This window comes from Canis lupus, chromosome 30 (assembly GCF_011100685.1).
Source record: "Canis lupus familiaris isolate Mischka breed German Shepherd chromosome 30, alternate assembly UU_Cfam_GSD_1.0, whole genome shotgun sequence".
NCBI lineage: Eukaryota > Metazoa > Chordata > Mammalia > Carnivora > Canidae > Canis > Canis lupus.
The window spans coordinates 11,633,956-11,659,015 of NC_049251.1; the positions used below are offsets into that span (position 1 = coordinate 11,633,956).

At 40.9% G+C, this 25,060-nt stretch overlaps 2 protein-coding genes, 1 long non-coding RNA gene and 1 pseudogene across 8 annotated transcripts in view; 2 read left to right on the plus strand and 2 right to left on the minus strand.

Annotated features, from left to right (window-relative positions):
- Positions 1-401: 401 nt before the first annotated feature.
- Positions 402-1,177, minus strand: LOC100856744 (annotated as a pseudogene).
- Positions 1,178-3,532: 2,355 nt separating this feature from the next.
- Positions 3,533-7,842, plus strand: RNF4 (ring finger protein 4). Of its 3 annotated transcripts, none has more exons than XR_005381565.1 (3): positions 3,533-3,663; positions 3,970-4,054; positions 6,590-7,842. XR_005381565.1 is itself a non-coding variant. In XM_038580294.1 (2 exons), exon 2 carries the CDS (start codon positions 6,816-6,818, stop codon positions 7,383-7,385), a length of 570 nt encoding a protein of 189 aa, XP_038436222.1. In that variant the 5' UTR covers positions 3,892-4,054; positions 6,590-6,815; the 3' UTR covers positions 7,386-7,842. The 3 variants fall into 3 exon arrangements, 1 of the variants encoding a protein (XP_038436222.1); XR_005381566.1 differs by lacking the exon at positions 3,533-3,663 and adding an exon at positions 3,739-3,885; XM_038580294.1 differs by lacking the exon at positions 3,533-3,663 and having other exon boundaries at positions 3,892-4,054.
- An 887-nt stretch (positions 7,843-8,729) lies between these two features.
- LOC111093295 overlaps positions 8,730-25,060 on the minus strand; it is a 56,998-nt gene continuing 40,667 nt past the window's right edge. Inside the window, exons 2-4 of the long non-coding RNA XR_005381567.1 lie at positions 12,749-12,834; positions 10,444-10,517; positions 8,730-8,764 (exon numbers count right to left, since the gene is read on the minus strand). This is a non-coding gene — a long non-coding RNA (uncharacterized LOC111093295). The remainder of the gene's footprint in view (positions 8,765-10,443; positions 10,518-12,748; positions 12,835-25,060) is intronic.
- TRIM69 (tripartite motif containing 69) overlaps positions 15,271-25,060 on the plus strand; it is a 44,277-nt gene continuing 34,487 nt past the window's right edge. The window contains exon 1 of one of the 4 annotated variants that reach the window (XM_038580292.1): positions 15,271-15,494. In XM_038580292.1, coding sequence (XP_038436220.1) covers positions 15,489-15,494 — 6 coding nt within the window. In that variant the 5' untranslated portion in view covers positions 15,271-15,488. Of the gene's footprint in view, positions 15,495-15,766; positions 15,883-25,060 lie in introns of those variants that run through there. The other 3 variants (XM_038580290.1, XM_038580289.1, XM_038580291.1) reach the window with 3 other exon arrangements.

A 25,060-nucleotide genomic window follows, 5' to 3' on the forward strand; every position in this document is an offset into this window, starting at 1 on the left:
AAAAATAGTGTCCTATCCGCCTCTTTACCATCCCTATGGAATATACAGGAGTTCTCAACTTACTGATTCCCCGTCTGAATGAACAGAACTTTTTCAGAGGTGTGATATGTATAGAGAATTCATAGTCCCTATTTTGATTGAATTTTCTTTTAATATCTCAGTTCTAGATCTTCTGTTTATAATCCATTTCTGACCTTTGGACAAATCTGTCTGTCCTAGGTCATGGTTTCAACTCATGCTATCAGGGGACTTTCTCACTCTGGTTCTTGGTAGATATGCTACCCTAGGCACATGCTGGTCCTTGATGGGTATCCATACAGTTATAGAAAGAAATGGTTCACAAATGGTATCTGATATGGTCTAATTAAGATTGATTTTAACTATAGTCTAATTAAGATTACTTAACAAAGACTCATTGCTTAGAAATAATTATCCATTGGCCTAAATCAATAAAACTTTTTTCTAATATTAAAATATATAATTATTTGGAAGGGAGGGGGGAACTACTTGAAATAAAGCAGAAAACACCTTCACATTAATCGTTCCTCTCATACACTTTAAATTTGTACCTAATGCCTTTCTCCTCCTGGACATCAGAAAGAATACTGGGTATTCAGGGAGAAGTTTTTATTTCTCCAAATCGATTTCTGGAAAAAAATGTGTCACTTTTCAAATTCCTGCATAATCCTTGTCACAGATAATCTAAGGTGGTCTGGCTTGTTCATGGCTTCCTTATAAAACAGAACTGCCTCCCACAATCCAAACCACGTCCACTTTGTTTGCTAATGCTGGTTTCTCAAAAACTTTTATTTTTAAGATTTTATTTATTTATTCATGAGAGACACACAGAGAGAGGCAGAGACATAGGCAGAGGGAGAAGCAGGCTCCATGCGGACCCAATGCAGGACTCATCCCCAGGACCCGGGGATCATGACCTGAGCCAAAGGCAGACAGACGCTCAACCACTGAGCCACCCAGGTGCCCCTGCTCAATAACTCTTAAGGCATCATACAGACTTTTGGCAAGAAAATGACCTTCTTGTGGAGGTTCCTTGAGATCTCTACTGAGCATTAAATTGATTCCTTCCTTTAAAGGTTGAGTCTTCTCCAGAATAGAGAACCATATCTTCCTTCCCATAATCATCAAATTCTGTTTACCTCCTAACTGAGGATGTGGTCATTCTTTGGAAATACTTGAATTCATTCCTGGGGGAGGGCCACGGCAGGTCCCCATTCTTACTGATGCCCATGTTCTGGGACACAGCAAGGATGCAGCTTAGCAGACAAACACAGACAGCCCAGCTTGGCAGGAAATTGTCTCCTTGGATTCTAGGCTTTTAGAAAACAATCAAACACTAACCAATTTGGGTCCTAAATATCTGAGTAGTTTGACTGGAAACTTCATGCATTAAAAAAAATTCTGATACTTTGGAGAACAATAAAAAGGAAGGGAAACTTGGTTAGGAAAAAAACTTTGGTAAATAGAATTGAGAAAAAAAAGTTTAGCTATGTATCAAGCACTTACTATGATTAAAAAGTCTATGAAACAAAGAAGCTACTTCTATTTTTTAGCACACAGGCCTAACTGAAGACCACAGAAGTGTGAGGCTTCCCCACCCCCCTGGGCCACTTCCTCTTTACTGTTTTCTCTTAGAAAAAACAGAGAGTACTCTTGCTGCCCCAAAATGTCATAGCGCTGTTTGAAGGGGTTTTCTAGTCATCCTTACTGTTTGGAAGTGTGCATGCCATTTTCATCATCTGAAGAGTCAGGGAGCACATTAGGTTAAGCTCTTGCAGAAGCAGTCCATGAATCCAGAATTTGGATATATGTGGCTTATAAAGACAGGGCTTCCAGGAGAAACCAATAAGGGAGTGGGGAAATGAAGAAGAGAGAATGGGAAGAACAAGGGAACACCCCTCAACATTAGTTTTGCCTTGAAGCAAAGGAGCTGGGCTTTGGGACCTCACATCAGCCTATCTTTGGCTATAAGCTACAGAATGCATTGTGTGGGATGAAACATAAAATTCCAAGGTACTTCCAGCTCATTACAGTGCGGTAGGGTAGTCTGCAGGGCTGTGGTAATGTGTAGGTGCTAGTTGTTAACAGCAAAATGTGAAAAAAAGCTGGGTCATAGAACCCGGGTGGGGCTTCAGTTTGCTACTGAGAGTTTCCTGTTAACTTCCTCTGTGGGGCTCACAACACTTGAAGTACCAAACTTCTATTAAAAATTCAAAATTGGGCAGTTTGGTGGCTTAGCGGTTTAGCCCTGCCTTCAGCTCAGGGAGTGATCCTGGAGACCTGGGATCGAGTCTCACATCGGGCTCCCTGCATGGAGCCTGCTTCTCTCTCTGCCCCTCTCTCTCTCTCTCTCTCTGTGTGTGTGCGTGTCTCATGAATAAATAAATAAAATCTTTAAAAAATAGAAAGATTAAAAAAAAATAAAAGTTCAAAATTTCTAGGGGCTAGAATTAAAGTGTGAATGCCCATGAACTCAGACCTGAGTTTGGATCCTAATTCACAAAAGAAATTAGAAAAATCATTATTACTGGTTTGACTCTTTGTTACCATATCCATAAAATGGAACAATTATTCCTACATCATAAAGTTTATTCATTTATTCGAACGGTTGAGAAAGTTGCCTGCCCAGAGGATTCAGAAAGTGCTCAGCAATTACCTCAGCTCATTGTAATGTTAAAATCTCCCTCAGAATATCCCATTATCTTTTTAATAAAAAGAGCCTGCAAAATTTCCCTTGTTCAGGGAGACACACCTTTGGAAATGATTTCCCATGATCGCCTTGTTTGTACAAATAAAGTTGACTTTGTAAGGCAACTCCGTTTGGTGTAGTCCCTGTCTATAACTCATCAAGGAGCAGGCCTTTGTTTGGTTTGGTAACTAACAGTCCTGGCATAGTAAATAGTCAATACATAATCAAGAAATGAAGGCCACCTAGTGGCTCAGGGGTTGAGCCGCTGCCTTTGGCTCAGGTTCTGATCCAAGGGTCCAGGGATCCAGTCCCGCATCGGGCTCCCTGCAGGAAGTCTGCTTCTTTCTCTGCCTATGTCTCTGCCTCTCCGTGTCTCTCATGAATCAATAAATAAAATCTTTTAAAAATAACAAAATAATTGAAAAATAAAACACTTTTTTACATCTGATTGTAAAGACCAGATTATGAGCAGGTTTTTCATACACTGAATGAGAGAGAGAGAGAGAGGGAGGGAGAGAAAGAATGGGGGGGGGGGGCCCTGGGGCCCTGGCCCTCAGCCCCTAGTACCCCCAGTGACCACACATCATTGGAACAACCAAAAATAGCCCTGTTAATTTTCAAAACTTTTAGAGAGGCGATACTGCCTCTATTGAATGAGAACCACTTTTTCTTGAGAGTGGGGAGTAGCTGATCTAAAGAACAACATTCTGGCGCCTCTCTCTTCTGAGGACGAAGCTAACCCTTTCCTAACCCGGTACACGGCGTTCCGCCCAGAGACTGATGACGCGGCCCGTGGCCTCGGGTTTTGATTGGGCAGGTGAGAAATGAAAATAGCGGATTAAAAGGAGGGAGAGCCCCAACGCCTTCCGCCGTCCTGTCGCTAGCCTGGGCCGAGACCCCTCGGAGACCGTGGCCGGGCTCCTGCCTGCGCGCCGCCGCGCCGGAGCGCGCTCGCGGTGAGTCCGCTCCGGGGCCGCGCCTCCCGGTCCTCGCTCCCGGCGGCGGGTAGCCGGGCGCCTGGGTTCGCGCCCCCGCGCTCGGCGCAGGCCGGCCGGGGAGCGGCGCGGAGGCTGAGGCGTGGCGCGCGGCGGGCAGCCGGCCCTCCAGGGCGTCCTGGCTGGATAGCTGCCGGCGCGGGACTGGGCTGGACCAGACAGAACCGCTAAGTCATCGCTGGGGTGCGTGGCTGGGTGGGCGGTGGCGGGCGCTTCCGTTCCGGGCTCCCCCGCCTCCACCTGAAGGTTCTCTCTCCCTGGGAACAGCGCGGAGGAGGAGGAGCGAGGGGTCACTGAAGGGCGGCGACCGGCCGAAGGCAGCTGTCCAGGGCCTAAGACAAGACTTGCCTCGGTGAGTGGGCGCGTCCGGCGGAGCGCTGGGCCGTCCTCGGGTGCCCTCCTCCCCATTTTCCTTTAGGGTCCCACATTTCCCCCACGGGTTCTAGGGCTTGTGTCTAAATCCAGATTGTGTCACACTGTTTTGTGTAACATTTCTATGGCAGCTTCTATGTTTGTTTTTGTAAAAGCTTTATTGAGGGACGTCTGGGTGGCTCAGAGGTTGGGCATCTGCCTTTGGCTCAGGGCATGGCACTAGGGTCCCGGATCAAGTCCCACATTCGGGCTCCCTGCATGGAGTCTGCTTCTCCCTTGCCTCTGTCTCTGCCATTTAAAATAATAATAATAAAAAAAAAGGCTTTATTGAGATATAATTCACAAACCATACAATTCGTGTTCAACGTAACACCACTCAGTGGGTTTTAGTGTATTCACAGAGATGTGCAGACATCACTTCAATTTTAGGACATTTTCCTGATCCCAAAAGAAACCCTGTACCCATTAGCAGTCATTTCCTATTTCTCCTCAACACCCCAGGCCTAAGGAACCACTCACCTTTCTGTCTCTAAGGAGTTGCCTGTTCTTGACATTTTATATTAAAGGAATCAAACCGTTTATGGTCTTTGGTGATTGGCTTCTATGACTTTATATGATGTTTTCAAAGATCATCCATATTATAGCAAGTATCTGTCCTTTATTTTTTTATTTTACTGCTGAATAATACTTCATTCTATTGATATATCACATTTTGTTTATCCATTCATTATTCAGTAGGTACTCAGGTTGTTTCTACTTTTTGTGGTATTAAGAATGATATTGTTATCCACATTCTTTTTTTAAAGATTTTTATTTATTTATTTATTCATAGAGACAGAGAGAGAGAGAGAGAGAGGCAGAGACACAGGCAGAGGGAGAAGCGGGCATCATACAGAGAGCCTGACATGGGACTCGATCCAGGGTCTCCAGGATCACGCCTGGGCTGCAGGCGGCGCTAAACCGCTGCACCACTGGGGCTGCCCTGTTATTAACATTCTTGTACAAGTTTTCAGATTGGACAGAAGCTTTCAATTCTCTTGGAGTGGAGTTGCGGAGTCATATGGTAACTCTATGTTTAACCTTTTGAGGAACTGCCAGACTGTTTTCCAAAGCTGCTGCACCATTTTACATTCCCACCAGCACTATATGAGAATCTCAATTTTTCTACATCCTCAACAACACTTGATATTTTCTATTTCTTAAATTATAGTCATCCTAGTGAGTGTGAAGTGGTATCTCATAATGGCTATAATATGCATTTCCCTAATGATGACTGAGGATGCATTGTTTTTTAAATTACAAAATTTAAATTTTTCTTTATTATTATTTTTAAAAGATTTTATTTATTCATGAGAGACACACACACACACAGAAAGAGAGAGAGAGAGAGAGAGAGAGAGAGGCAGAGACATAGTCAGAGGGAGAAGCAGGCTCCCTGCAGGGAGCCCGATGTGGACTCGGTCCCAGGACCCGGGATCATGCCCTGAGCTGAAGGCAGATGCTCAACCAATGAGCCACCCAAGTGTCCCAACAAAATTATTTTTAGAAAGAATTTACATGCTGAGGTTTTGAGAACTTTAACCGTCTACATCACATGTCCAAAGTCACAGAGCCTAGACTCAAAACAAGTCTCTCTAAGGCAAATGCTTGAACTCCACCCCCTCTTTCCTAAAAGAGAATCTGTGATAAAACTCTTCAAGAAAATTTCTCTTGTTATCTCTGTTAGAAAGGGAACACTGCACAAGATGAATCTCTGCATGGACTAAATGGTTCATTTCTTATTTGCTATTAGAAACCCAAATGTGCAAATAACTTTTTGGTCTCTTAATTTTTCTTTGTAAAAAATAAGTGTTTCCAGGGCACCTGGGTGGCTTAGTCAGTTAAGTGTCTGACTTGATTTGATTGATCTGACTTGATTTCAGCTTAGGTTGTGAAAACAAGCCCCCAGTTGGGCTTTGTACTGGGTATAGAGTCTGCTTAAGATTCTCTCTCAACCTCTTCCTCTGCTCCTTCTCCTTCTCTCTCTCTCTAAAAAAAAAAAAAAAAAACAAAAAAACAAAAAAAAACGTGTTTCCTTGACATCCTCACACTGGATCTTAGATGAAGTAGTGACACTTTCTTGGTATGCAGTACTTTTTTTTCTCTTTTTTTAAAGATGTATTCATCCACTGTTTTAGAGAGTCAAGCAGACTCCACATAGAGCTCAGAGCCCCATATGGGGCTTGAGACCATGACCCAGCCAAAACTAATAGCCAGACGCTCAATTGACTGCACCACCCAGATGCCCCAGCATGAAGTGATTTTGTGCTTTTCTTCATGTTAGTGCCCTTTGGACTTCTTCTTCCCACTGTCATCAGGACATGGAATGTGGAAAGACAAAAGCTTAAACTTTGTTTAAATGCATAATTATCCAAATATTTTGAGTACACATTTTTTTCCTCTAGATATCTATTCATTTTATACTATCAATTTTACGTTAGATATTACCAAAATTTACTTTTTCTCTTTTTTACAGTTAAAAATTCAGGTTGTGTAGTCTTAAAAGTGACATCCAGAAGCCTCATAAACCCACCTACGTAGGAACACAGCAGTTGTAGAGGTGGAGAGAGGAGCAACCAGAATTAGAGTTCAAATATACCTGACCAACAGCTGTGACACACTGGGGACTTTAACATTCACTGGGGACTGTAAACTTTGACACAGATCACTTAATTCTCTGAAGACTGGATCCAACAATCACGATGAATACAAGAATGTGCTATGGTAGCATGGTGAGTTCCAGACAAACCCGAGAATTCGGTACAGCTGGGGAAGGAGGCCCAAGTCCTGAGATGGTCTTAGAAGCAGAACTGATAGACCTCAGGGAAAGTGATGAAATAGTTGACCTCACCTGCGAATCGCTAGAACCTACAGTGATTGACCTAACTTGCCACGACTCTGTTGTGATTACTGAAGAAAGGAGGCGACGAGGGGGGAACACAAGGTCATTCCAAGGCCAAACTGGCAGCTCTGTGGTGAGCAGTGATAAGGAGGAGTTGATGAGAAACAGGGATGTATATGTGACCGACAGTACCTGCCATAATGCCCTGGAAGAAGAAGCTGTAAGTTGCACACTACCTGGTTATATCCGGTGCCGAATTTGTATGGATGGGTACTCGGAGATTGAACTAAGTAGGCGACACATTTACTCTACAGAATGTGGCCATATCTTCTGTAGTCGGTGCCTCTGCATGTCCCTTAAATATAATAAAAATTGCCCAGTTTGTTTGAAGAAAATCAACTGCTATCAGTACCACCGCATTTTTGTATGAGGTGTGTTGTGTTATTCAGGACAGAACCCTTGGGATGGAAACATGTCCTCATGCAGAAAATATGGATTCTTGCCATCCAATACACTGGACTCAAAAAGTCTGCTTTAAAAAATTGCTCTCTGGAGTATGTGAAAAACTCGTTCATTTCTCACACAATATGAAACTCTTTTTGATTCCCTTTGGTTTCACGCTTCAGGGCTGGGCTTTGGTACTCAATGTGCCACAGACTGGTGGTTGACCTCAAAGCAATTTTTCCTTTTTTTTTTCTTCATAGTATTCAATTTTTAACTGGCCACACATGGGCATTTTGGATCATGTAAACAAGGGCAACATCCTAGAGATGGTGAAGCAAGTGGATGGAAGGAACCTGGGAGACTAACAATTTTGTGAGTCAGCACCACCATACAAATTTGGACTTTTACTTGAGAGATAAATAAACTTTATTCTGTTAAAGCAACCCGATATGAGGTCTTCTTTAGAACAATGGAAACTGTATATTAATTAAGGGGCCAGGCAGTGTCTCTGGGTTTCTCTGGATTTCCTGATTCCAGTGGAATGGAAGGAAGTCAGTTCCTTCTGACCACCTCTCCAACCAGCAGGGTACAGATCGGTACGTGGGCAGATACCATGTCCCCTGGGACTAGTATGAGGACTTGTGTAGGCACACTGAAATCTAGAATTGTGGTTCTGTGCTCTGCCAGGCCAGAGAAGAGATGCCATCACCCTGGCTTTACAGGTGTGCCTGCCTTCACCACACTGGGCAGCTAATCAACAAGTTGGCATGCTTCTCTATGAACAAACACATCACTGTATCACCGTTCCAGCTGCTCCAGGGTCACAGGTCTTGAGAAGACCTCCTTGCCACTCATGCCACACCTTCAGCTAAACACATACTCTTTCTTTTTTTGCAGAGGATCATATAACACTCACAGTTCAGCCTGCACTTTAGAACTAGAGAACTTCAGTGCCCTTTCCTTTTCTCTTAGAATTAAATAGTAAAGTTTGTTCCTTATTTCTAAGGCCATAGCAGTTCCTTTCTCCGAGGCCCTGTGTAGTATCTGTCCACACACTGCACCCTCTGAAATGTTCCAAACTCCAGGCTTTGGTTGCTTGACTTGGCACAGGATATGCAAGATAAATGTGGTATGCTCCCCTCTGTGGGTTCCTTTGTACATTCTTTTTTTTTTTTAATTTGTATTTATTTATGATAGTCACACACAGAGAGAGAGAGAGAGGCAGAGACATAGGCAGAGGGAGAAGCAGGCTCCATGCACCGGGAGCCCGACGTGGGATTCGATCCTGGGTCTCCTGGATCGTGCCCTGGGCCAAAGGCAGGCGCCAAACAGCTGCGCCACCCAGGGATCCCTCCTTTGTACATTCTAAGATGAAAAGGAGAAGAAAAAGAACATGAAAATGAAAAAAAGAACAATTTCTAAATATTATCTTCCTACATTTAAATAGATCATCTTATGCATCCCACTTTGGAGACAATTAAATGCTCTGTGACACAGCACAGTGTATCAGAAAACTGACTAATGATGGAAACATCTGAGGTGCCTCTTAAATACAGATTCTGCTTTTGCACATACTGTCTCTGTGATTAGGATAAAAAGCGGACTCTCCAGTTTGTCAGCAGCCCTCAACCCTCCCTATTGCAGTCTACTTAACCCACTACACACATCCCTTACCTGCAAAGCTCATACATTTGAGGGTTTTTTTTTTTAAGATTTTATTTATTCACGAGAGACAGAGAGAGAGAGAGAGAGAGGACATTTGACTTTTTGACTCTGTTTTAGGGGAAAAAAATAGAAGTGATTCTGACTTTTTCAAAAAAATCAAGATTAGTTATATAGACAGCAAGATGCACTGATTTCAAGTGTATAATTAGATGAATTTGAGCAAATATATATAGTCATAATGACCAACACCCCAATCAAAACATAGAACAGTTCCATCATTCCAGAAAGTTCCCTTATGCCCCTTTCTAGAAAATTCCGACCCCCCACAAGCAACCACTATTCTGATTACTGTCCCCATACACATGCTTGGGAACACTAACTTTTATTACTTCATTGTCTAGCCCAGCTAGCTCATCGGGAAGGAAAATTTGATAGAGATTTAGATTTGGAGTATAAGTACTAGGCAGGGATCAAATGTTTTAGTGGCAGCACAATTAATACTACCTCTTTTAAGAATTGAAGCAAAAAATAAGAGAAAGACAAATACCATATGATTTCACTCATATGTGGAATTTAAAAGACAAAACGATGAACATATGGGAGAAAAAAGAGAGAGACAAACTAGGAAACAGACTCTTACTATAGAGATCAAACTGAGGGTTACCAGAGGGGAGGTGGGTGGGAGGATGGGTTTAATGGGTGATGGATTAAGGAGGGCACTTGTAGTGATGAGCATTGGGTGTTGTATATAAGTGATGAATCACTAAATTCTACACCTGAAATTGATATATTAATTAACTTAAATTTAAATAAGACTTTGAAGTAATCCCTGGGTGGCTCAGTGGTTGAGCATCTGCCTTTGGCTCAGGTAGTGATCCTGGGATCAACTCCCACACTGGGATTCCCACAGGGAACCTGCTTCTCCCTCTGCCTATGTCTTCGCCTCTCTCTGTGTCTTTCATAAATAAATAAATAAAATCTGTTTTAAAAAAAATAAGAACTTGGGGATGCCTGGGTGGCTCAGTGGTTCAGTATCTGCCTTCAGCTCAGGGTGTGATCCTGGGGTCCTGGGATCAAGTCCCGCATCTGGCTCCCTGCTTGGAGCCTGCTTCTCCCTCTTCAGGCTCCCTGCATGGAGCCTGCTTCTCCCTCTGCCTATGTCTCTGCCTCTCTCTCTGTGGGTCTCTCATGAATAAATAAATAAAATCTTAAAAAAAATAACTTGAAGAAAATAAAATGATACTTTAAAACAAAATGAAACAGAAAAAACCCCTAAAAGCCTTTTGTGGACAGGGGTACAATAACTATTAATAAATATTAATTTAATGCAAAAAAAAGGAGAATTGAAGCAAGAACGTGTCAATAATAATAACACCTACCATTTATTAAGTAATAGTTATATTCCAGGCACAGTACTAGGTACTTCATACTCCTAGGCAGTCAAGGTATACACCTAGGCAAGAACAGGAAACCAACAGGATGTCAGAGCAGAAGTTGAAGTGAGTTGCCACAAAGCATATTGACATGAATAATTTGGCTGACTATTGTGCATGGCTGTGGGAAGAAGTGAAGTAAAGAAAAGAAGATTAAGGCCACATCATGAATAGGGAGCATTGTGTGCTGAGTTATAGAGCATATTCTATAGGTGCTAAAGAGCCCTTAAAGGCTCTGGAGGAGAGCCCCCAGAGAAAGATTCTTAAGGATTCAGCATGATCTCAGTGAAGGTCAAAGATGCTGTTTGAAAGTTGAGGAAAAAATATGGAGGTGGAATTGAGAAGGGAAAATTCTGCTGTTGACTTTCCTCTCAAAATAGAAGTGAATTTAATGAAGTGTATAAGAAATAGGATGAAGTAACCTTGGTCTGGGAATTTGTTAGTCCACTGGTACTCTCCTGCCTTCAGATGTCTAACAGTTTCATTTTTATGCCAGCAGAGCTGTGCAAGCCCTCTAAACTGTGGCAGCTCCTAGGAGATGGTGTTTCTTCTGAACCAGCAATGGCAGGACTCCAGGGGGACAGCTGTGGAAGCTGGATTTAGCTTCCAGTCCTTTTTAGAAAAGTAGAAGCTCATTTGACCAGAGTGGATACGGGATTAGGAGATGTAGACATTCAAATGAATTTACTTGAAGCCCGATCTAGCTTTAGACCAATTTAATCTGGCAATGTGCATTTATCATTTTCTGATGTTCACTGAGGTTACAGCAGAGAATGAAAGCCAAATTTCTTGAGCTGTAATATATCTGGATTTCATCAACCACAGATTTAAATTGAACTATTCAAGAAAGGGGTTAAGAGAGACAAGAGTAGAGAAGTCAGGCCCAAGTTTCAGCAAGGACTGGTCTTTTCTATTGTCTAGTCCAGAATGAATTTATCCATACTGTAAATATTAACTACACCTTCCAGGAGAAACAAATTACTCTCCAAGAACCTAAAATTGTTACAAAGGATAAAATTTCTGTCCTTTCCTTAGCTATACCAATTAGGTCCCACTGACTTGATATTAAAATCTGTACTGGGATGATTGTCCCAGGGAGTTTTAATAAAATAGGTTTCAGTGACATTGTCAGCTCAGTGTCTGTCTCTAATTTTTTAATTTTTTTTTAAATTTACTTATGATAGTCATAGAGAGAGAGAGAGAGAGAGGCAGAGACACAGGCAGAGGGAGAAGCAGGCTCCATGCACCGGGAGCCTGACGTGGGATTTGATCCTGGGTCTCCAGGATCGCGCCCTGGGCCAAAGGCAGGCGCCAAACCGCTGCGCCACCCAGGGATCCCTCAGTGTCTGTCTCTAAAATAATAGTTTCCCTGCAGCAAGAGCAGGGAACAACAGCACCCAACACCTGTACAAATGCACATGAACTCCCAGTGTTTCTTACCTACTGTCTTCCTTTGGCTTTCCTGACAGCCTCATGGATATCTAGAACTGGCAAAAGTCTCAAGGCAGCACAGGCCTTTTTTGTCTGTAGGTTCTGGTATCCTAGCCCTATCCAGTACTCCCTGAATGGGTTCGGGTCTCAGGCTAGTAAGCAAAGTTGAGCCCTACGGTCTATTCACAGTTAGGGACAGCCGGCTTTTCTGCCAGACTTATTTATAAACCATTTTAGACATTTGTTAATACACAGTATTTTAGAAGTTAAACATGTAGTTTTCTTCTTCCATTTCCAGTTTCATAGCTGCATTTCACAGTATTAAGCAGGTGGGCTTCTGATTTTAAGACAATCTTTTTCTGTTTCACTATCCAGGGGTCTATTTACAGACAGCTCTAACATCCTAACCCTCACTATATGGGAGACATTACTCAGGTTAGCATTTGATATGGGACCTTCCCTGACCCCCTTAGCTGTCACCAGGCAAAAAGATCCTATAGGGCATATTCTGTTTACCTTCTGTAGTGGCACATAGAAGGCATTTGGTCCCAGGTGTGGCTCTGCCAGTATCACTGACCCTGTAAAAGTACAGCAGAGGGGCTGCCTGGTGTGACAAGATAGAGGAAGTAGCTACTCACACTAGTTGGCTTCTCTGCTGAAAAAAGAGCCTTTAGAGAATGAACTTCTCTCTGCCTTTCCTCTGAACAAGCCCAAGCCACAGAGAAAACAGCTGTTCTAGTCTCCAACCAGAAGAGAGAAGGTGCAGTGCATTGCTAGGCATAGGCCATTCATTAGTTCACTCATTCATCTGCTCATTTACCTGGTATTTATTAAATTTCATAGTGTGGTAGGACTGTGTAGTCAAAAAGATGTATAAGACAGGCCTTTCCTCCAAGATGTTCACAGCTAGTGGAGAAGAAATGTGAAATGTGAAAAATAGTTGTAGTACAATGTAATACAATGAAAGAAATAATGCAGTGTAATAAAAGCTACAGTAGAAATATCTGCCAGTTCCTCGCTGAAGCACAAAAGAGGAAATAACTGTAACTTCCTTGGAGACTAGAGGATGGAAAATTGAACTTTTGGGTTATATTCAGCTCTGTTGGAGTTCTTGAAAATTAATACCTACGTATATCTCTTGTTATATTTCTTCTCCTTCTCTGAAGGAGAAGATTCGTAAACAATCTGCTATACCAGTGTCAGCTCATTATGTGCCAGGTGCTGCTACGTCCGTTACATACAGCATCTCATTTAATCCTCACCACAATCCTATGAGGTAAATATTGTCATCTATATTTTGCATATGTTAAGACTGAGGCTTGGAAAAAGAAAAGTAAATTTATGACTTTGTTTTTGGGTTTTTTTCCCCCCTACAAATAGCATGGTAAAATCTAGTAGTGTAGTTTCTTAGATATCACCGTCCACTGCTTACCCCCAACTTTGTTTTTAAACAGTTAAATAAAAAGTGGAAGTGTCCCTTTATGAAATCTGGGACCTCATGCTATATAGGTTTTGGCATCACAAACTTTAGAGGTGGAAGGGAGTCTTAGGAAATCACATTTTATAGGAGGAACTGATTCTCAGAGGAGTTACATATTTTAGCCAACATTATTCAGTGTTCTGGGTTCTTCAGTGGGAGAGAAGTCTTCTGTCTTCTAAGAAGGCCAGTATTTTTGCCCCAGGGCTACAGACTCTATCTAGGATTTAGTACAATCATCTTTATTGAATGCTGTTAAACATTTCAGCCAAGCAGCAGCTGAGTGGCTCAGTTCATGATCTTAGGATTCTGGGATCAAGCCCCATGTCAGGGAACTTGCGACTCCCTCTCCCTCTGCCCCTCTCCCCTTTTTGTGCTGTTTCTCTCAAATAAATAAAGAAAAAAAATATATATATAGATTTTATTTATTTATTGAGACAGAGAGAGAGAGAGAGTCAGAGACACAGGCAGAGGGAGAAGCAGGCTCCATGTAGGTAGCCCAATGTGGGACTCGATCCCGGGACTCCAGGATCACACCCCGGGCTGCAGGCAGCGCTAAACTGCTGTGCCATCGGGGCTGCCCAAAGAAAATATTTTAAAAAATTTCAGCCAACAACATAAATTTTCTTTTTTTTTTTTTTTTTTTTTTTTTTTTTTAACAACATAAATTTTCAAGATGAAACAAAATTATTATTTTTTTAAACTTAGGAACATAGTTCCTAGCTGATTATCAAAATTTCATAGCCATTTGTTTGATAAGGAGTTTTATCCAACAAATGACATGTACTGTTAAGGTGAGCAAGTTACAGCACTACTCAGTAGCTGTTCACAATTTAGTGAAGGGATAGACATGAAATCTAACAAAATAATTATGTACAGGTATGCAGAAAAATCTAGGGTGCTACAGAAATGTATAAAGCACTGATTCTCAACTGGGAATGAGTCCTACTCCCATACACCTAGCAGATATTTGGCAATGTCTGGAGACATTTGACTATCATAACAAGAGGGGGCGGTGTGCTACTAGCATCTAGTGAGCAGAAGCCAGAGACATGGCTAAACATCCTAAAATTCACAGGACAGTCCCCACAACAAAAACTAGCTAGCTCAAAATGTCAACAGGGCTGAAGTTGAGAAACTCTGATATAGAGCCAGCAAAATATTTTCTACAAAGGATGGGGGAGGGGAGTAAAGCTTGGTGGGGCTGGTTATGGAAGAGTTTACTAAAGAAATAATGATTGGGGGAGGGGGACAACATGTGCAAAGCTACAGACCCTGACATATTTGGGCAATCCTAAACACCAGAGGAATAGTTGTGGGCATTAAGACTGGACAGTGAGGCATTTAGTAGGAGCTAGATATTCTATAAAATCTTTTGCATTAGAGGAATTACTGTAAGAAAATCTGGTTCCATGATGGCTGTTTATATGTGGGTCACTCAGCACAGTCTAAGGACAGATCTCTGTGAACTAAAACTGCTCAAAAAAGAAATGAAGCTTTCCTCATCTTGCTTCCTTAGGGCCTAGGGTTTTCCAGGCATTTGTTTCGTTCTCAGAAATAGAGTCAGGGCTATTCAAATGGAACATGAGATCTGAGAGGTGGAATAGCTCTCTATTAAAGCCATTGAGGTGGCATCTCAATGCTGGGATCATAAGCAGAGATAAGTGATTATTTCTCATGCATTAGGCTTACAGGCAGATGCTTATTTGCTCTTTCCTAGAGAATCTCAGTTCAGAATTGGGGATATATCAATCTCAGGATTAGACCCACCTTGAATCTAAATGAGTTGCCTTTCCCCTCCCCCACAAAAAAGGGTGGGTGGGTAGGCCATTCCAATTAGGGTTTCTCTTTCTCTTAAGCTAATGATGATCAAAACTGACAAACTGCCACGGAATCCTCCAGACCTCTCTCTGGCCTTGCCCTATCTCCTCAGCTCCTGAACTTTTCTTCCTTCCGTCATGGTCTTAGCCCATTCTTAGCAAACTACCAGGTCCCGGACTCCTGGTCTGCAGCTATCCTGAGCCTGTTGTGCTAGGATTCAAGTGCCTGCATCTGCTCCCTAGTGGCCTGATGACAGAGCTTAATGGAGGTGAGCGACCCTTCTCTAACTCACCTGATTTTCTAGGCATAGTGTGGGAAACTGGGTCGCAGAAGGGGATATGGATTTCAGAGCATGAAAGGAAATTTAGGGAAATATTTGTGGCAGCTTACAGCTGCTATACTTTCTTAGGGTATTGGAATAACTAAGGATTTATTTATTTATTTTAAAGATTTATTTATTTTAGTGGGGGGGGGCAAGGAGGGACAGAGGGAGTGAGAATTTCAAGCAGACTCCCTGCTGGGCACAGAGCTGGACATGGGGCTAGATCCCACAATGCTGAGATCACGACCTGAGTGGAAATCAAGAGCTGGCTGCTTAACTGAGTCACCTAGATGTCCCTGGAATAACTGAGAATTTAGATAAGAGAGTTTGGTAGGTAAGTAGTGATGCCCACCGTAAACTTTTGAGAAAAATCAAACTAAATGCTATATAAAAATGTACTTTCTTTATTAACTAATCACTTTAATTATTTTTTATATTCTAAAGATTGTTTTGTTGTTTCAGTATGCATGGATCTGTTTCATCCTTTTCACATTTTAATTCTAGTATAGTTAACATACAGTGTTATATTAGTTTAAGCGTATAATATGGTGATTCAACAATCCTATATGTTACTCAGTGCTCATCAAGATAAGTGAACTCTTAATCTACCTTCACCTATTTTTTTAAAGATTTTATTTATTTATTTATGAGGGACACACAGAGAGAGGCAGAGACACAGCAGCAGGAGAAGCAGGCTCCCTGCAGGGAGCTGGATGTGGGACTCAATCCCAGGACCCCAGGATCATGACCTGAGCCAAAGGCAGATGCTCAACCATTGAGCCACCCAGCTGCCCCCTCTTCACATATTTCACCCATCTTAATCACTTTATTTTAGGTTGAAAAAATTTATTATGTATAACTGTTTGCCAGTTATACCATAACATTTGATATTTTATATTTATAGTAGAGCTCATACTCACAGGAATTAAACATTTTTTGGTCTTCCAGTTACTTATTTTTATCTTTAGTTGCATCTTTCAAAATTGACTGAAGAACTAATCATTTTTTTTTCACTACAGTGAAGTCTGGGGTTATTTATACCTGTTAGAATTCTAAAAAGTTATACAAAGTTATAAATTCTAAAAAAGTTATAAATTCTTTTTTTTTTAAAGTTATAAATTCTAAAAAGTTAGAACTGGCATTAGCTAAGATATACTTTTTTTTTTTTTTTGAAGATTTTATTTATTTATTCGCGAGAGACACACAGAGAGAGACAGCAACATAGGCAGGGAGCCCGATGTGGGACTAGATCCTGAGACTCCAGGATCACGCCCTGGGCAGAAGGCAGGTGCTAAACCACCTGCCACCCAGGGATCCCGCTAAGATATACTTTTTAAAAAATTTTAATTCCAGTATAGTTAACATACAGTGTTATTATATTAGTTTCAGGTACACAATATAGTGATATGATAATTCTACACATTATTTAGTGCTCACCATAGTAAGTGTACAATCAATCCTCTTTGCCTATTGCACCCATCCACCCACCTACCACTCCTGCAGTAACCACCAATTCATTCTCTATAGTTGTTTATTTTGTCTTTTTTTTCTTCATTTGTTTTGTTTCTTAAATTCCACATATGAGTGAAATCATATGGTATTTTTCTTTCTGTCTTATTTTGCTTAGCATTATACTCTAGAGCCATCCATGTTGTTGCAAATGGCAAGATTTCATTCTTTTTTTTTTTAAGATTTTATTTATTTATTCATGAGAGACACACAGAGAGAGAGAGAGAGAGGCAGAGACACAGGCAGAGGGAGAAGCAGGCTCCATGTGGGGAGCACAACATGGGACTCGATCCCCGGTCCCCAGGACCACACCCTCGGGCTGCCTGATTTCATTCCTTTTTATGGCTGAGTAATATTCTGTTGTGTGTATATACCACCTCTTCCTTATCCATTCATCTATCGATGGATACTTGGGCTGTTTCCATAATTTGGCTATTGTAAATAATGCTGCAAAAAACATAGGGGTGGGGCAGCCCAGGTGGTTCAGCGGTTTAGCGCCACCTTTGGCCCAGGATGTGATCCTGGAGACCCGGGATTGAGTCCCATGTCAGGCTCCCTGCATGGAGCCTGCTTCTCCCTCTGCCTGTGTCTGCCTCTCTCTCTTTCTGTGTCTCTCATAAATAAATAAATAAATAAATAAATAAATAAATAAATAAATAAATAAATTCTTAAAAAAAAAAAAACACAGGGGTGCATGTATCCCTTCAAATTAGTGTTTTTGTATTCTTTGGGTAAATACCCAGTAATGAAATTACTGGATCATATGGTAGTTCTATGTTTAATTTTTTGAGGAACCTCCATAGTTTTCCACAGTGGCTCCACCAGTTTGCATTCCTATCAATAGTGCACAAGGGTTCCCTTTTCTCCACATCCTCAATAACACTTGTTGTTTCTTGCATTTTTGGTATTAGTCATTTTGACAGGTGTATGGTGGTACCTCATTGTGGCTTTAATTTACATTTCCCTGATGATGAGTGATGTTCAGCATCTTTTCCTATATCTGTCAGCCATCTGTATGTCTTTTTTGGAGAAATGTCTGTTCATGTCTTCTGCCCATTTTTAACTGGATTATTTGTTTTTGTTATACAATTATATGAGTTATATATGTTCTTTTTATATTTTGGATACTAGTCCTTTATCTGATAAGTCATTTGTAAATATCTTCTCCCCTTCAGTAGGTTGTGTTTTAGTTTTGTTGAGTAGTTAAACATTTTTAATCGAATTCCCTTAAGATTTCTTCAAAGCTAAAACAAAGAAAGTTATATTTGTCTGAACTAAGTGTTTTCTTGATAGACATCAAAAGAAAAGCATTTTTCTGCATGTTTCTAATGACTTCATAGCTCTACTCCATCCTTGCCTTTTTTTTCTGCTTTATGAGAATATGCAAGGTAAGTGGAAGGAAGTGGATGTGCTTTTGTAAAAAGTGATTGCTGGGATGCCTTGGTGGCTCAGTGGTTGAGCATCTGCCTTCGGCTCACATAATCATGAGTCCTGGGATCGAGTCCCACATCAGGCTCCTTGCAGGGAACCTGCTTCTCCCTCTGCCTATGTCTCTGCCTCTCTGTGTGTCTCTCATGAATAAATAAAATCTTAAAAAGAAGTGAATGCTGCCAGCCAGTTACTTTCTAAGGATGAATTCCTATCCTTGACTTGAATTTCTCTCCTTCTGTCTTAAGGTTAGACATTCCCTAAGGAGTTGGAGTTGGCAGTGGGTATGATTTCCTAAGATTTCCAGATAGAAAAATTTCAGAATCTCCCTTGTTTTCCAATTTTCAGAATCTCCTATTCTTCCCTCTAGCGTAGTGGGAAATTGTTCCAGCAATTTTGCCTCACAAGTTTGATCCATTTTATAAATTCAACTGCACAAAACATTGATTGGACCTCTGCTGACTCAATGATTAGGAAAATGGGCTTTTGGGTTAGATAACCAGTTCAAATCCAGGCTCTACCACTTCATTACTGTGAGATCCTGGCAAGTTATTTAACCTCTCTAAGCTTCAATCTCCTTAAAAATGGTTGAATAATATCTATGTCATAAGGCTTTTAAGAGGATTAAATGAAATAATGCACTTAAAGCATTTTGCACAGTAAATGGTCAATAGTTAATAATTAGTAATTAGTTAATTAGTTAATACGATTAATGTTTTGTAGAAGAATCCATATTCTTGAAAGTCAGGGTAATTGGAAAAACTTCAACTGGCAAGATAAATTTACAATCAAATAACAAAAACTCATATAATATCGACAATAACATTAAATATATATTTTTATATACAAAGTGTACGAGTCAGTGGTTTTTCACAACTACAAAGTTATGCCATCATCACTACTATCTAATTCTAGAGCATTTTCATCACCACACACACAAAAAATTCCATACCCATTAGCAATTGCTCTTCATTCCCCCTTTTCCCCAGTCCTGGAAACTACTACTCTACTTTAAATATATTTTAGGGACACCTGGGTGGCTCAGCGGTTGAGTGTCTGCCTTCGGCTCATGGTGTGATTCTGGGGTCTGGGGATGGAGTCCCCACATCAGGCTCCCTGCAAGAAGCCTGCTTCTCCCTCTGCCTGTCTCTGCTCCCCAACCCCCATCTCTCATGAATAAATAAATAAAATCTTTAAAAAAATAAAAAATAAATGTAATTTAAAAACACATTGAATAAAATTCCTAAATATCATCCATTTCCATGGCTAGGAGTAACAACTGGCTCTGGCAGGCAACTTTTCTCTTAAATCACCAATTGGCCAGGTTCTCCCACAAGTTTTATCTTATTCAGAATGCACCTAATTTTAAAGCTTTCCAGACAGATTGATGGGTTTAAAATGCGATGTTTTTTGTACTTGCATATTTCCAGAGGGGCATATTTTTCTGAGTTTGGTCTTCTAAGCACATTGAAAGGGTGGAGAATAATTAGATTTTTTTTCTCTTTGAATTGCCCACTTAGCCTAATGCAAAAAAATTAAAGAATCTTAAGAAAATTTTTTGTTATCTATTGGTTAATGAAACTAAAATGAATCATTAATATATGAAAGGATGGTAAATTAAAAATTTTCACTGTACAACAGAACCATGGGAGATAAGACTAGAAATAGGAGTTTGCAAAACATTGTAGAGAATTCTGAAATATAGGGCCTTTTTAATTAAAAAACAAAACCAAAACCCACACAACTTATTTTGTTAGGCTATGGAAAGCAAAAGATTTCCGAGGCAGAGAAATGTTAGCAATTATTATTTCTACTATTACTGACTACACTTTGTAACTGACTAGATGATGGGAAAGGAAAAAGAGAATACCCAAAGATAACTCATATTTCAAAACTGGGATATGGGTGGTATAATAAATAGAAATAGGAAGTCAAGCGAAGGAACTGACTTAGGGAGAAAGATGAATTATGTTTCAGGTTTGTTGAGTTTCAAGGACCCAGTTGTGAGCTCAGAGATGTGAGCTTAGAGATACAGATTTGGGAGTCACCTCATAGAGGTTGTACACAAAGTTGGAAATGAATGGCTTACTTGGGAAGAAGAGTATGGAGCTAGAAGAGAGCTGAAGATAGACAATGGTGATTGTTTACACTTAAGAAAGTGAAAAGAGGAAAAGAAACCAACCAAAGCAGAGGAGTGTCAGAGACAGGAGAACTAGAACAGTATAATATCACAAAAGCCAAAGGAGAAACTCAGTAAGTCAAGAAGGATGAAGATTGAGAGTAAGCCATTAAATGAGTGTTTAGCAAACTCCATGACAAGATTCCAGAAAAGTTATTAAAGTGTGCCGAGGTAGAAGGTCTGTTACAAGAGCAGAGATTCAGACAAGTTATCGTAAGAGGTAACCACACTTACCATGAGGATAAAAATGCATTCCTCCAACTTATTTGTTGAACCCCCTACTATGGCTAGGAATTGTGCTAGGCATAGGAATCCAGGAAGAGTCATAGGACAGTGCTGTGGTTAATGTAACATAGCCACTTTCCACATTTTTTTCTCTATATAATTCTTGTCTTTACCAATTAACTGACTCCATCCTACATTTCTGCATTTCTTCTGTCTTATATTTAAAATTTCACTCCTAGATTCTGTTTCCTTTATGATTCTTCATGTCATGACCTTTCATGTTCCAAAGTCTACCTCATGGCTATCTATTTGATTTGCTTCATCTGTCAGTTTTCTGATTCTATTTCCAAAGTTAAATTCGCAAGAGGTTCTAGTTTGCCCAGATCATTTTTTTTGCATTAGGTCACACCTTGGGTTGTTAAACAGCCTATGGAATGAGTCAGAAGCCCACCTATATTTTATTCACCTGTGGCCTGAGACAGAATGGGAAGGCCACATGATGAATGCAGTCTTCCCTTTTTTTTTTTTTTTTAAAAAAAGAAAGGTCTGTTTATTTATTTTGAGAGAGACAGAAAGCACAAACATGAGCACAAGCAGGAAGAGCAGAGAGAGGAGAGAGAATCTGAGGCAGACTCCGTACTGACCAGAGAGCTCAATCTCACTATACTGAGATCACAACCTGAACTGAAAGCAAGAGTCAGATGCTTAATTGACTGTGCTACCCAATCACCCCATGAATGTAGCCCTGACCTTTAGCATAGACTGTGCAAATGACAGTAACTTTGATTAACACATCTAGTAGGTACTGGGGATGAACCTTGGTTTTAAAAAATCCAGGTGTTCAGAGAACACATAGCCTTTTCTGTAGCACTGCTTAATACTGACTTTAAGTACTCATTTGTAGGGGCTGGAGAGAAATTCACCTTGTAATCTTTGAGGAGAGGCATCCACACTGTTTACTGCTGAAAGTACATTACCGAATCTGGTCAAGATGGTATATGAAGGACATACTGAAATATCTCTATAAATTGCTCCCCTAGACACATAGAAATATTGGATAAAGTGTCAAAAACAACTTAAGCTTTAGTTTTCAAATGGTAGAATAAAAATAGTAGTTTTATTTCTTATTTTCTCAGAAACTTACCCTTCTTTAACTCAAAACTACAAGGAGAATGAAAATCAGACAAACTCTATTTTCAATATAACTAGAGACATCTGTAACCCTGGATTACAACCCTATGAAGAAGGACTGCCCAATACAGTGAAAGTCAAATAGGAATGAGATCATGGATGCTTAGGGATGTAGATTTTATGCAAAGCAAGAATGATATAGCTCTCCAGACAAAGTGCCCCAAGACATGTAAGCACTTGTACAGAACAATGAAAACAGGCAAGCAGGCTAAAGCAGGAGCTTTCATAGACCTGTTTGTCACCAAGATTTGAGACATAGGGAAAGTGAAGTTGAACAAGGACAAATAAGCCATATTTGTGGAAAGCAGTCGGTTGGTCTAGAATAGTGGAGGAAACAGACTGCATTGTAAGCAACTCTGCAATGCTAACCATGCGGAAAAGTAAGGGCTATAAGAGCTCATAGATACAATGTTTCATTAAGAAAATAGTCTCAAATATGGCTTGTCTCTACCCTTTTGCCAATTTCTTATAAATAGCTTATTCAGGAAGAACTCACTTCATTCAAAGATGTTTAAGGAAAAAAAAAAAGATGTTTAAGGAAACAAAAAATAAACAGTATCTATAAAAAAGAGTGGGAGAAAGGCAGCCTGGGTGGCTCAGTGGTTTAGCTCCGCCTTCAGCCCAGGACATGATCCTGGAGACCTGGGATCAAGTCCCAGGTCAGGCTCCCTGCATGGAGCCTGCTTCTCCCTCTGCGTGCTTCTCCTTCTGCCTGTGTCTCTGCCTTTCTATCTGTTTCTTGAATAAATAAAGAAAATCTTAAAAAAAAAAAATGGGAGAGCAAAGCACAGACAGCTACCAGATGTAGTTAGAAAATAAGAAAAGGAGGTGATCCCTGGGTGGCTCAGTGGTTTGGCGCCTGCCTTCAGCCCAGGGTGTGATCCTGGAGACCCGGGATCAAGTCCCGCGTCGGGCTCCCTGCATGGAGCCTGCTTCTCCCTCTGCCTGTGTCACTGCCTCTCTCTCTCTCTCCCCCACTCCCGTGTCTCTATGAATAATAAATAAATAAATCTTTAAAAAAGAAAATAAGAAAAGGAGATTAAGAAGAATGAAGGCTGAGTAAGAAACTCCTATGTTTGTCTGATAGGAGTTTCAGAAAAAAAGAGACTGGAGAGAATGGTGGAGAGGTAATATTCAAAGAGAATATGGCTATATTTGATCCAAGCAGGCAAGATTCAGGTTTGGGGAAATCGGGTGTCAGGGATAGTGAACACAGGTGGTACACAAAACTAGGCAGTCAAGGTCTAGGGACACAAGCCAAAGACATGAAAATCTAGGTATGGGAAGGAGCAACAGAAATAGTCATCAATGAGAATGGAATTTGATGATAAGTTAAAAAATGTTCAGCTTTAGAAATAAAGCAGTTCTGGGTACTCAAATTTTCAAGGGGATGTATAGCATGAGAGAACTGGTGGACGCCTAGGTGGCTCAGTGATTGGGCATCTGCCTTTGGCTCGGGGCATGATCCTGCGCCGGGGATTGAGTCCCACATCAGGCTCCCTGTGAGGAACCTGTATCTCCCTCTGCCTATATCTCTGCCTGTCTCTCTGTGTCTCTCATGAATAAATAAAATCTAAAAACAAAACAAAACAAAAAAAGAATTCTTTGGATTCCCTTGATTCTATCACTTGAGTATTAGAACAAGTTTTGAGTTCTAGTTTTCCCTTTCAAGGGCATGAGATGTAATCCATGGACCAATCCTCAGGGATTCTGCCTCAGAATATATCTCCTATTCATATTTAAGTTTTTCATCCTTTGGAAAACATAATCTACAAGTTGAGAAATAGTATATGTCCATTTAATATTTCTTTTTCCCCCATAATAATCTTCCTCACTTTTTGTCTGCCTAAGATATGATCTGTCAAGTCCCATATTAGAGATCCTAGATGTTTCTCGTGGCCATACCTCCTACTCAAGTGTCAGGGACCTGTCAATTATGCTCCCCTAAAAATTCTTGTATCTGTCACACAAATTACCTCCTACTTTGAGGAGGTCTCATCTCAGTTCCCATTTTATGCTCCTGGATCACAGCCTTTCAGCTTTAGCATTTATTTAAGAAAGGGTAAAATACTCAGAGCTGCCTATGGTATATACTGGGAGCAACGGGTACTTGCATTTGAAACTTTGAGGTGGGCAAGGTCATTTTAGGAACTGTGGTAGAAAACTTTGTAGAAAGCAGAGCCTAGAATCCTGAAATCTGAGCAGCCAATAGTTATAACCAGGTCTTCCACATGGTTAAGACAGACAAGCCCCTGAGACTCCAGAAATTCAATTCTGGTAAGGGTGTGGCCTGTGAGATGGAACTATAGCCCCTCCTTGCTGATTCTAGAGCACAGACAGGCCCAACCCATAGCTAGTGCTCAGATGATATAGGATAAAGGTAAGTGGAATGGGACAGAAAGGTAATACCACTCCTAGACTTGGGCAATGAGTGGTGGGGGAGAGGTTCTTTCCTGGGCCTGTGCTTTGAGGCTCCTAGACTGAGCCTCCTCTAGTTATGTTCTTCTTTACAAGACAAGGAGTCCATGAGACTAAAGAGCCTATTACTCTCTCTTACTTTGAATCACATGCCATGTATCCAGGACTCTAAAATTCTCTGCCCAAAAGATTCTTAGCCCACTGCTAGGGCCTCTATAGCTCCCAGCTGTGTGCCCAAAAGGTAGCTGTGTTAGATTGTGTGTGTGTGTGTGTGTGTGTGTGTGTGTGTGTGAAGCTTGGTTGTTTGGACTCGGTTTTCCACACACATGATTATGAGGTGTATGGGACAGGGTAAGCAGTCTCGGAGGTGAAAACAAGAATGGGTGAGGTGCTTCTAGTTGTACTTTATCCTGACTCACAAATATTAGTGGAGACCCAGATGTGAGCAGTTTATGGGCACAGCCTCTCTTTATTTCATTCATTTTAATGCCCCAGCAAATATGGACATTAGAACAGAGCTGGCATTATTGAATGCTTACTTCATCAGACTCTTAGATATTGA